The sequence below is a fragment of the Hyperolius riggenbachi genome, chromosome 4 (genome assembly GCF_040937935.1).
Source record: "Hyperolius riggenbachi isolate aHypRig1 chromosome 4, aHypRig1.pri, whole genome shotgun sequence".
Classification (NCBI taxonomy): domain Eukaryota; kingdom Metazoa; phylum Chordata; class Amphibia; order Anura; family Hyperoliidae; genus Hyperolius; species Hyperolius riggenbachi.
This window is the reverse complement of record NC_090649.1, coordinates 184193758-184206885: the sequence shown is the minus strand read 5'-3', so window position 1 is coordinate 184206885 and position 13128 is coordinate 184193758. Positions and strand designations below refer to the sequence as shown.

Sequence of the window (13128 nt, the reverse complement as noted above, 5' to 3'; positions counted from 1 at the left end):
TAAAAGCCCCGGGTAAGTTCAACTCTTTTTCCCCCCTACAGTACTCCTTTAAATGGAAACAAAAATAAATACGCTGTACATTCTTTTCAATGTGGACTTGAAGTGTCCTAAAATATTTTAAATAGAGTGCATACTGTGCTGCTTTACCGCCAGGTCTGCAGGTTTTGGTTGTCCCCAAGCTGTTGAACCTAAGGAGGATCCTGGCCCTGACTTCTCCCCAGTTATTATTACTGTGGAAATGGTGGTAGGTCTGCATTACATGCAACTTTACCAGATGTTTTATATTGGTGCATCCTTTTAAGGTCCATTTTAAACTTTGTTCATTTACTGGAATGGTTTCCTTGGTTTGCGATTTTGCTGAAACACTTAGCAAGTCTTTTTTTAATGAGCCATTTACACACAGTGAAATAAACTGTTTAGTGCTGAACCAGTGTTCTAGAAATGTATGAAATAATTCACGGTTTTATGTTTCGCCAGCTATTCTAATAATCCCAGCCTTTCTATTTCAGGATAACATAGACGACAGCCTCAGGCAAACCTGTTCTCATTTTTCCTGAATCCTAAAGCAATCTCTTGTTTACTGTATGACATGTCATGATGTAGCTGCGGCGGGTCATCTAATGATCCAATATCTGCAGTTTAGCTTTCCTCAGCAATTTCTGATATCATGGAGATAGGAAGAGGAACAATATCCTCAGTATAATGCTGGGGACTGGTTTACAGTATTTGAAAATAAATGCTGACTGTTTTCCCTTTACAATACAGTTTTCAAATTTTTGTCACACAGAGAATGGTGACTATTTTAAATTATGGAATATTGTTTTCTGTAAGTGAAGATTATCCTGATTTAATACAGTGTTCTGATCTCATACAATGTCATTACCTTACCTTACTAAAACAAACACTGTGGGCGTGTAATATCAGTAAGGGTTCATACTCACTGTATGCAATTTTATCCAATTTTTGGATCACATACAAGTGAAGAATCTTTATGACAAAGCCCATGTTGATGTTCTCACGCTACTTGCATAAAATTTGCAACAACTCAGAATTATTTCAATCTCATTGACCATCCCCATCTTCTACTATGCCGCTAGGAAATGGAGTCTTGCCTCATTTGTTCTTCTTACGTTTGGAGTCATATGGTCACAGTTGACTGGCCCACCCACCTGATAATTCAAGAAGCAAACTTTATTATAGTTGAAAGCATATTTCCCTCATTAATGTGGATTTTTGTTTTTTTACTAAAGATACAATGCACTGATGAGAAGTGGAGTTGTTTTGACATCAAACATCCAGTTTGCTAGGTCCTATTATTTAAAATTGGCTACACATGATTGGAAGCATGATGTGAGAGCAGATGTTTGTATCAACTGAGTTCGCTTTTATACAATCGGCCTTTGTGGTGGTGATGTTGGGGTAGGGAAAGGGCAGGTTGGTTCATGTTTACTGTATTCTTCTTCCTTCTTTGCTTTTCCCTTAATATTTTTACCACTGCTATGTTAATTTTCTCTATTATTACTTCTGTATTTCCTTTATTGACTATTATGTGTCTTTCCATTCTTGAATCGATTTTTGTATTTCCATTCCAAATGCTGGTGTTTGCTTGGTGTAACAAAAGACCCAATTTTGCTGGCTGATTTCCAGGCAATCACTGAGCACCTTGTAATGGCTCTAAAGTGTTCCTCCTAATGAGTCAATATTTAACTGCTGAATGCCTTTCCAGAATATAATTCACAGTATTTTACTTTCATATGAATTTATCCAGTGGGTTAGCTTTCAAGGATTGGCAGCAGAAAAATCCAAGCAACTCTTAAGCCTAAGAGCAATTCAAAAGCCTATTTTGGCTTAAATGCTGTAACAAATGGGTTGTATTACTTTCTTTATGTGTAAATCCTCTTTAATTAACATTAGATGTTACATTTTGAATTTTTCTGCATTTATCTAGGCCTGTTAGAGCTGATAATATAGAGGTTAAAGAATGTAGATTTCAATGTGAAAATGACTTTGGAGAAAATTCTTGGTTATTTGTTGGATGCAAATTCAGAATAGCCCCAGTTTCTGTTTAACCCATGTGTTCCTCCAGTCTTTGCATTAAAAAACATCCTTCCCAAAGGAACCCCATTAAGTGAGTCTCTTAATATGCAGAATATTTTATTATAAGTAATGGATGGAAGCAAAGGTGTTGTTTTTCATATGCATTTAACCTTTTCACTTATGTTTGTTGTATTCTATTATTTAACATATGTTTGTTGTGATAATTTGATACATTATAGAAATGCATTGTTTTACACACTGATATAGTTTTCATAAGTTTCTTCTGTCATGTTTGTGCTTTACCCCACAGTGTGCTGGATCAGATTCTGCCATCAACATCACTTTGATGTTATCTTTACTTTTTCATAAGATGTCTTGTAGACAAAATTTACCCCTGAGCATTGCTTCATTTGCTAGGCATGATCCACCTAGCTGATCACCTTTACACAATATATTACATTCATTTCATCTGGAATTTCACAGGAGCAAATTGAGTTAAATGGTTGACCCTTTAAACTCAGATAAGGTAAAGTAATAAAAAAAAAACCTCAGTACATTGTGGTTGTAAAGCACAAAGCCAGTGTATAGCAAAAAAGCACACTGTCACACTGTGTCATTTAAAAGCAAATCTGCCATGCTCTTGGTTCCTGTAAATACCTTTGTTGGACTCCAAATCCTTTCCGGTGTGTCTAGAAAGCCATTACAAATCTAAGCCTTACATTGAATCTTGTGGTAACCGGCATATTTGCATCAGTATGTCTCCACTGTGTCTTCTTTCCCATAGGTGAAATGTCCTGCCCACTGTTTTCTCTACATTGGTGCTGTTATTGCGCTAGGCACTTTTTTAAACAGAAAAGGATTACAGCCTGTTTTGTTTTATAATGATTTTAATGCCCCTGTGTGGGAAACATTTACTGACTTTCTGCCCAAGCACAAAATGGGAATAACTTGGATAGCTGTCAAACACTGAGAAACCTTGTCTTCTGGCAAGGTAGACTGAGTGATTGTGCTCACGTCTACCAACAGTGTCAACGGGAAGTGCATGGATTCTCCTTTAAGGCCTTTATTCAAGTTAGGCCAGAGTTTTGTAAAGACTCTCTGTACATACAGGAAAAGAATGGACACATAAAAAGAGTTCTGCTCATACACAGCAATGTTAGCTTGCAAGCTCTGAGAACTGGGACAGGTTTGCTTTGTACTGTATGGTCTCCTATACTGTTAGTCTATTCTTATATGTTGTTAAAACGGAAACCTTATTTTGTATTTTGCCATAGAAGGGGATAGTCTGTTATTGCTGCCTGTGTCTCTGCTGGGGATATCCTTCCTCATTTCCTATCTAAATGACACTTTGGCCGATCCAATTCACTTGTTCTCCAAGTTTTCTCCTAGGAAAAAATGTTCACATCTTATCAGCTAAGTACCTGTTAAAGTGTACCTGAACCGAGCTCGGTTACACAAAATCAGATACTTACCTAAATAGAGGGAAGTAGTAGGATAATATTGAGGCTTCCCTCGGTGATCTGCTGTGCCCCTTTGCTGAGTGCGGCCCCCCAAGGATTAGCAACAAGGCATTGTTGCTAATCCTCTCAGGGCTGTGTGACTCCTCTTACATATTAATAGCCACGCAGTAGCCAACAGAGCCCGTCTGCACATGCGGAGTAAGCTGGAGCCACGGTCTCTGTGTTAATGCGCATACGTGGGCGGGCTCCAGCTTCTAATGCACGCCCATGAATGTGGAACAAGAACTGCATGGCCATGATGCAGAGGGGGGCCATGCTCACCAACGGGGAACACGGGACCACAGAGGTAAAGCCTCAATAGGATACTGAGGCTTCCCTCTCTTTATAGTAAGTATCTGTTTTTGAACCTGAGCTTTGGCTTGGATTCGCTTTAATCCTCCAGAAAGCAAGAAATGCTCAGAATAATTTTGACATTACTTTTTTACCTACTTTTTGGTACTTTTTTTTTTAACATTTCAAGCTTTATTGCCAAGAATCCAGAATACAGTGCAAGCAAAAATTTGCCAATATACATTAGTAGATGCATGTACCAATATTAATGACAATAGTTATAAAACAGTCAGAGTTGTTATAAAATAGTCATAGTCAAATAGCAGAATCACTATATATCTTTTTGGTACTTTTTAAATTGCAGTGGGGAAAAGTTATATAAACAGAAGATGGAAAATTATCTCCTAGGAGAAAACATAGGAGAAAAATTGTATTGGATCAAGCTCTTAGTGTATTGCTGTGAGCTGAACATCATATTTCCACTCTATATAATTCACTCTTCATGTATTGTTTTCTGGCATTTACAGTATATGATGGCAGCATAGGGTGCTATAGTTGACAGAGTAGAGAACCAATTGCATCTCTCATTCCCATGGAGAGAGTTTGCAGTTTTCTGTCCCTACTGCCATCATGGCAGTCATACACTCTAAACATAATTAGATGTCAGTTCACCTAGTATTTAAGGGGGGGACGGGAGTGACCCATGCAGACAAATGTAAATTCTATGCACTGGATGTTCCTGAAGGGATTTTAGCACTAGACAAAGGTAATGACCAGAAGGAAAATGTCCACACAATGCCCGTAAGATCAAGCTTCTTTATTTATGGACGTATCCAGAAGTCATCACACATCACCGGCTGACATGTTTCGGACCTGTTGGTCCTTAATCATATGATTAAGCTATGATTAAGGACCAAGAGGTCCGAAACATGTCAGCCGGTGATGTGTGAGGACTTCTGGATACGGCCATAAATAAAGTAGCTTGATGTTACGGGCATTGTACAGACATTTTCCTTCTGGTCTGAGTTTGGAGTGGCTGTTCTAGTCCTGGCACTGTCTCTCTGGTCTTTCTTCTAAAGGTAATGACCAGTTGACCACTTCACCGCCATTGTTTGCCCATTGAGAATCCACCACTAAGTGCAGACACTAGGGAGAGGAAGAGAAGGTATATTTGTTCCAACATGAGCACAGGCAGCAATTAAAACCTGACAGATATGCTTATTTATTAAAGCCTTATTAAGTCCATTCAAAAAGAAGAAAAAACACAGTAAGACTAGTGGTGACAAGTACAGCAGTGCCCTGCAATTCTGCCCTGCCCCTCATTGGCTCTTTTCCATAGGTAATAATATGTGAAGTCTTCTCCTAGCTGCCAGACTCCCATCTCGTGGCGTATCAATAGGAGATGCAGAGTAGCATCCACACTAGGGTCCTGGACCTGAGAGACTCATATGGGGCCTCCAGTCACTGCATTAGCCCTTTAGTGTTGCCGTAGTGGTTATGCTTATCTCTATACATGCCTTAAATAGTGGTAATCATTAACAAACTGCCCCCTCCTCTGCTTAAACCTCTCTGATACCATGGCTGTCCTTAGCAGGCTTTGATGCTTTGTATCAGTTGTTATGTTTATTGCTTTAGGGAGTTCAATGTTAAACTCTTACTAGGGCTCACAGCTCCTTAGCTATGCCAATGTCCCCGTCTCTTTCTCTCTGCTCAAACTGTCCAAGTTTCTAGCTACCTATAAAATAGTATTGTACACATCTAGCATTGGTATTTGGGAGGTAGGTCTTGTAAACATATAGAATTGAGCTGTGATCTTATAAGAGGCGGTGGTGGGAAGAGGAAGAAGCCCAGCAGTGGGGTGGAGTGGAAAAGAATGGCAGACATTGGTAAAACTATCAGAGCCATACTGAACTTTTCACCACTGGCGCAGCTGTTTTTTTTCTGCTGGGGTGGGGGTTAGTAGGGCTATAAACAGTCTGTCTGAAACTAAAGATAAAAAATATTTTGGCCGCAGTTTCTACCTAATCAAGCTAGATCCTTTTCTTTAAATATTGTGTCAAATTAGAGTTATGATTTAGTCACCTAGTGGTAGAGTTTCAAAGTAAGCATGTCCCTATTCAAGTGGTCAACAAGTGTGATCTAATGAGTTTCATGGCTTCTTTCAGGTAGTAGGTGTCAACTTGAAGAAAAAGTGGTTCAGTCTTCCAAAAAGTGACTTGACCCCAATTTTGGTGGGTTCTTATTTCTTTTTCTCTACAAGGAATCATTAAAACCTGCATGCATAGTTATAGACTGTATGTTTTATATTGCTTTTACAGGAGTAAAATAGAGTGCATTTAGAAGCATGCTGGTAGATGGAGGAAAAATATAGGTTAGACTGCCAGTAAAGATAAAGTTATGCTGTGTAACCTTTTCTGAATGAAGCGGAATGCACCTGCTGCAAAGATCAGCAGAATCTGCCTCTAAGGGAATGTGCAGAGGAAGACTGCTAGAACAATAACACAGCAAGACTGTGACCTTAAAGTTGTGTGATCACTTAATTATTTTTATGTGAATAGTTGCTATGCCTTTCATGTAATTCTCACTTATCTTTTGTTAATATTACTAAGCATATGGCACCTGGCTTAACAAATAGAACTGTAAAATAATATTGATTTGCACTGATTTTACTATGTAAAGTGTACCTGTCCCCTGAACACAAAAGACTGTAAGATGGAGCCTTATTCATGACCACTTAAAGAGGAACTCCAGTGAAAATAATGTAGTAAAAAAAGTGCTTCATTTTTTACCATAATTATGTATAAATGATTTAGTCAGTGTTTGCTCATTGTAAAATCTTTCCTCTCCCAGATTAACATTCTGACATTTATTACATGGTGACATTGTTACTGTGGGCAGGTTATTTAGCTGTTTCTAGCTGCTCTGTCTGTTACAGACAGCTAATAACAGCTATTTCCTGTCTCTGAACATTGTTACATTGTGGCAGTTTGCCAGCAGTACCGCGGTATTCAGAGCCTCTTGTGGGAGGGGTTTCAGCACAAAATCAGTCACACAGCGCCCCCTGATGGTCTGTTTGTGAAAATCATTGTCTTTCTCATGTAAAATGGGGTATCAGCTACTGATTGGGAAAAAGTTCAATTCTTGGTTGGAGTTTCTCTTTAAGCCACTAGTTCTTTGTTCAACCCAGTGACATCTATTCATTGAGTGGGAAATTAATTTAACATGTAACACTATAATTGAATCATTTAAACTACTTTAAAGGGGATGCATGGATTTTCCTAATAGGTGTATATTAAATATTATGTTTGATAGTAAAGTCTACTTTGTTTGTTGTTTCAGACAGTCCCCTACTTACAAATGACTCAAGTCACAATATTTCAGAGATGCAAACAAAGTTGTCTTCATGTATAAAATATTAAATACTTTTTTTATCATATATTTTTGTTGTAGAATGTTACAGTACTGTATAACCTGTCATAAGGAGGTCAAAACACTAAAAAAACAAATACACTGAAAACAATACATTGAAAACAATCAGAAACATAGTTTATGCCATATGTCCAAATCCACAGTTGCTGAAAGTATCCACATTTACGAACAAATTCAACCTACAAACAATCTCACACAACGGAACCGGTTTGTATGTAGGGGATGACCTGTATTGTTTTTAATTAGGAGCATATAAAACTTTACAACTTTCTTTTAGTTCTACCTGTTGGTTTAACTGACCAGTTTCATAAGCAGAAGTCTCTAGGCCATATCCTATTCAAGGTAATAAGTTGCTTGCAGATGTGAGCTATTTATCACCTTGCCATTGCATGAGAATTACCGTCAAATCCTATTGCTGGTTTCACTTGTCCAATGACTGATTGTTAGGGAGTATTAGTTCCTTTTTCCAGGCGATTGGTAGTGAGGTTTTGCGCTGTGCTGCTGTCCTTCAGACCCATAGCACTGATGCCTTTCTCCCCAGAGATCCGCCCACATCTGCAGAACATCCAGTGCCGTCTTCCGCCACTGCATCTGGGGTCTCCTTTAATAAGGAGACCGCCAGAGTTCCCCGTTGGGCCGTCCGTGATTGCTAAAGCCCCTGTAATTTACTATCAGCCGCCACACATCTTCTCCCTCTCGCCGCAAGTCCTGGCGTTGTAATTACAGTGTCTCGGAGCTCCGGCAAAGCATCTTTGAAGCTCTTGCCGGGGCTCCCCATTGGTCTACTGTCTGGACCATTTTCATTGGTCCACAGGACCGGAATCTGTCAGTGGGGACAGTGGGAAAACACACACACCCCGATGCTGTAGGGCCGGGCTTCCCCCCAACACACATCCACCACATCCCCCAGGAAGGACCAGTGCACGTTGTGGAAAGCCCGATCCTCTTAGAGTCTGCACTGCATCTCATTGGCAATCCCTTAACAAAACATACATAAAACAGCACCATTTATTCCTTTTAATGTCATTCATAAACACGCAAGCAAATGTTTTGGAAATGTATCATGACTAAATATAATCAAAACTAAATTTGGCATAGGAAGGAACACAATTGCCTGCTAAGTTTCCTGGAGAAGAAAACTGCCAAAAGCCACATGTCATTCTCCTTGAGCCTAAAACAGCAGCTAACCCGAAGCAATAGCTTGCACAGGTTCTGGAAATGTGTGCTCATAATATATGAATATTCTTGAACAATCAGAGTAGCACTTTCACCTAATGCAATTTTTTTCTACTTTGGAAGTTTCTTTTAATGAATGTAAAAGGAAGAAGAAGCTTTCACATGGCATTTTTCATTATTTAATAGATAATAGGCTGCTAGCTTTCAGTGCACTCTGCATCCATCATGAAACACCTAGGCAGCACCCAAATTACTGAATGTATTTTTAATTCCTTATGCAAGTTTGGCCATAAATAACTCTGGTGCAAATTGTAGCATCCTTTAGCATACTGCTTTCCTGCCTCTGATTAGGGGAGGTGAAGATTATAAAAAAAGCAAAAGATATGGGCCCACCAGAAGATTGCCCTGGTGTAGGTGAGAAAAAGCCCAAAGCAGTCCAACTGTGATTAGGCAACTGGTACACTTTCATATTTGACAGGTTGATCTGAGCTAATCTCACCAGAGTAAGGGGAAATAGAGGTGTTGCCCATGGCAAGCAATCAGGCGTAGGTTTTGTTCTGGGACCAGCGCAATGAAAATGAAACATGCAAGGTGGTTGTGTGCCAGGGGCAATGGCTCCATTTGTCTTTGCTCAGGTTTTCACAAACTGGTTCCAGTGCACAGTAAAATATGCCTCTCAATGTGCAGTACAATTTAAAGCAGCATTTGAAACAGCAAAACCAAGCATAGAATCCCGACAACCTCTGTTTAAATATAAAAATAGTGTGGCTCCTGCCATATTAGAGCAAGGGACCTACCAGCAGTATTGCAAGTTCTTTCTGTAGATGCATCAATGCAGAGAATTGACCTACTTACAAAGGTGACAGTCTGTGGAAATCTGCAGAAATGGTCGCCTCGCTCATAAGGAATTACCATTTCTTGGAATCACCAGCATACAATGGATACTATATTTATAAAGTGGTGATCAGTGTAATCGCCAATTTATAATCTCAAAATGGCATTGGCCATGGCCACTTTTATAGCATGTTTCACCAGCAGCTAAAATCTGCTATCCATATGCTATGTCATAAATAGGGTGCTATAAGAGTCAAGGTCAGATGTTGGAGGCAACAAAAAATTATGCTTTTGTTTTGTCTTTCACTTTCAATAACTAGGCCCTTTACAGAGCACCTCCATACAATCGGTGAAATGTATGAGTAAATTCTATTTAAAGGACAACTGTAATGAGAGGAAAATGAAGGCCTTTATATTTATTTCCTTTTAAACAGTACTTGTTGCCTGCTTATCCTGCTGATCCTCTGTCTCTAATACTTTTAGCCATAGGCCCTGAACAAGCATGCAGCAGATCAGGTGTTTCTGACATAATTGCCAGATCTGACAAGATTAGATGTATGCTTGCTTCTGGTGTTATTTAAATGCCACTACAGCCAAAAAGATCACACAGGCTGCCCAGCAACTGGTTTTGCTTAAAAGTAAATAAATATGGCAGCCTCTTTATTCTTCTCACTACAGTTGTCCTTTAATGCATTGCACCACTACTGTTACTGTATCCTCACATGAGGGATAAACTAATGTGCTGCAAGTCAGAGTATTCTGTGCAGAACGACTTCTCTCTCTGTATCCGGATGATCTTTAGTGAACTATAGTGGGTGAGTAATAATGAAGGGGCCTAGTAGATCCTCTCAGATTGTGGACAATTAGGAGATTACAAGAACATAAGTAGACTTGGCCCTGATGAGCATTACAGGACAAGTCCGAGGTTAGGTCCACATGCTTTGTTGTGTTTGTGTATCCCTTAATATGTTAATATGTAGTGGTAGATGCAGAAGAGCAGATGATCCTTTCCCAGCAGTCTGCAAATCAGGATAGAGTTTCCGACTGCTCTCTGCACCGGAATGCTAAACACACAACAAGCCAGATTTTCTGGTGTCCAATATCATGTAATTAAAGCCTGAAACTGCATCTCATACGCAGTGTGGGAACATAATATAAATATGAAAAAAACCTACGACCCTTTAAAAAAAAAACAGATAATGCTGCTTTAACCTACTGTGACATTGTGGATGACATAGCATGATATTCAGCTTGATGAAGACTACCTATATTTAAAGCATGTTCTAAGCTTACAATGCACTTTTGTGGATGTCATACGTCTAAATTCTCCACAGGCCACTCTGAAATGCTTTTAGATTGGGATATAGAGCACGATATAAGGCACACGCATGAATCACTGAGTAAATATGTCATGTGCGGGTTTAATGAGGTGGTCTTCCTCCTAGGAATTGATCGTGGGGATGTGCATACAAAACAGATTTATTTGGATAATTTTATGCATTCAATTTACAATAGAAATGTTAAGAATATTGTAATTTTTAATTGTATATGTCTATAATACATGTAAAACTTTTTCTTGGTGATCTACATAGCTGCAAGATCATGCATGGAAACACCAGAACAAACCTTATTTCATATAGTGAACTGAAAACAAATCACCTTTAAAAATGAAACAGAACCCACTGTAACCATTATATTCTCAATCCAGGCTACAATTAGTATAGACTGGAAAAAGGTTTAGAAGAAAAAGTGCCCCCACCCCCAGAATTTCTCTCAATTCTTCTTGGAAACTCACCTTAACAGGACATGGAAGATGGCAATAAAAGCTTGAGGCTGGGTTCACAGTAGCCAGTTGCTTAATGCTCGCATTAAAATGTGTGTGAATTGCAATGGAGACTGGCCATAGGCCATTCAAAGCCTGCATGCAGCGAGCTAAAATAACGGCATTTATTACAATGCAGTGATGTGAATAGGCCCATAGAATCGTATGGGCAGTGAGTTGACATGCAGAATATTTGTGCAATGTAAATAATGATTGTGAACTAGCCCTTCCAGACTATTGCACTTTTCCCGGGGAGTAACTACAGGGGAGCAGTCCCTATGTTTGCAGGGGGTCCAGAGCTGTAAGGGGGCCCCAAATACTGCTTTACTCCCTCAGATAAAGGGGTCCACCCTTCAGAACCTGTTGTTTTTGTGGTTGTACTTGTTATGAGTATGACGATTATGATGTCTACCCTTGTTTTATGACCATTGTAAAATGGAACCGTAGGCAGGAGGGTCACCAGGCGCCAGGAAAGGGCAGGGGTGTGAACATTGGGGGCCCATTCAAGTTTTGCTGGGGGTCCCCATGTTTTTGTAGTAACACCTCTGCACTCTTCACAAAAAATTTAAGAGAAAGAATATTGTTTTGAATATCATTTTGTGGGGATTTACCTCACATTATCACCTAATTGATAAAAATAGCCTTTCAGCACATTTACAAGCAAACTAATCACTCAAAGTGCGTTGTTCCTCATTAGCTTCAATTCAATATTACCATTCTTAACCTAATTATATTATATTTTTGCTCTTTGGGAGCTTAAAAAAAACATAAATAAGGTGAAAACAGAGGAAAACAGGTGACAAAGCTTTGTGAATGATGCCCATTGTGTTTTAGGGCCACCTGTCAACTTAAAAGGAAGTAAAAAAAAAAATCAAGTAAATTCTCCCCAGTGGGACCCAAGGAGCTATATACGCTCTAAAGAGATTCAGAGTATTTGTCATTTTATTCACAAGTAAAATATGTTTTTGTTACAGTTAAATTATGCAATTTTTAAAGGGTTCTTCGTTTTTGTATGTATCATATGTAAAATACATAATCTTGTACTGGAGGCTACATACTAATGTTGAAATGATGACAGGAATACACTGAAGGAATTACAAGTTATTGTAGACTTAATACTATTTATTAAGTTTAGCTGAGAGAAAGCCAAAACTCAATATAATTGTAGTTGGTTAGTACAAAGGAAAACAGACATGGTTTTATTTTGTTTGGAAAGTGAACTGTTGATGATTTCCTACAATAAATTAATTACCAAATAACAGAGGCACAACTATAAGGGAGGGTCAGTCTCAGTAGCAGCAGCAAGGTAGCCCAGAGCTATTGGTGGCCCCCAACTTCTTACCTTTCCTCCTTCCACTACGGGGGCCTCCACTGTTTTTGTGGCCAAACCTTTAAGGGGGAAAACCTGATGGTCATCATTGCTGTAATATTCCTATTAGACAAGACTTCTGGCTGTGGACGTCCCCACAGGGGAAGATGGGTGTGGTCATTAGGGGAATGCTCATCAAATGTTTGTTGAGGTCCCCATGATTTGAAGTTATACCCCTCTAGGATGTAGAGTATTCTTCTACAGCACCGGGTCCTGCTGCAACATGCTGCTTATAGCTAAACAGGCCCCAAACATTTTTTGGGGGAGCTGCATTTTATGAAACAAAAATGCAGCATATAGTGACAATATATATATTTATTCATTGTACTAAAATTAAGTGACCCTTTAATCTGCCATTTTCAAAAACAAAACACAAAACGACCTGTAATCCAGTCACCAAGACTAGTGGTTTTTAAACGACATACTGATGTAAGATAGGAAAAGATTGGCTACTAGATAAAGTTCAGCATACCTATTTTGAAATACAAGATAGACTTATAGAGCAATGTATACAGATTTCTGGATGCAATAGTTACTTTGTTTAATGTACTGCTGTAGTGGTACACTAACATGATCTTGTACCTGCAGCAGTGACTAAAAGCAGAAACAAGAATCCTTAGGGGCCTTTTTGCTGCACCCACCCCAGCCCAATGAAAGTCTATGAAAGTTCA

General features: G+C 39.1%; 1 protein-coding gene across 4 annotated transcripts in view; it reads left to right on the top strand.

Moving 5' to 3' along the window:
* The window catches only part of PEX5L (peroxisomal biogenesis factor 5 like), a 281043-nt gene that overhangs the window by 152132 nt on the left and 115783 nt on the right, over positions 1–13128 (top strand). For 2 of the 4 annotated variants that reach the window (XM_068281071.1, XM_068281069.1), the window contains exon 2: positions 5993–6058. The exons of the other annotated variants lie outside the window; for them this stretch is intronic. In XM_068281071.1, coding sequence (XP_068137172.1) covers positions 5993–6058 — 66 coding nt within the window. The remainder of the gene's footprint in view (positions 1–5992; positions 6059–13128) is intronic. 4 annotated transcript variants of the gene reach the window in all.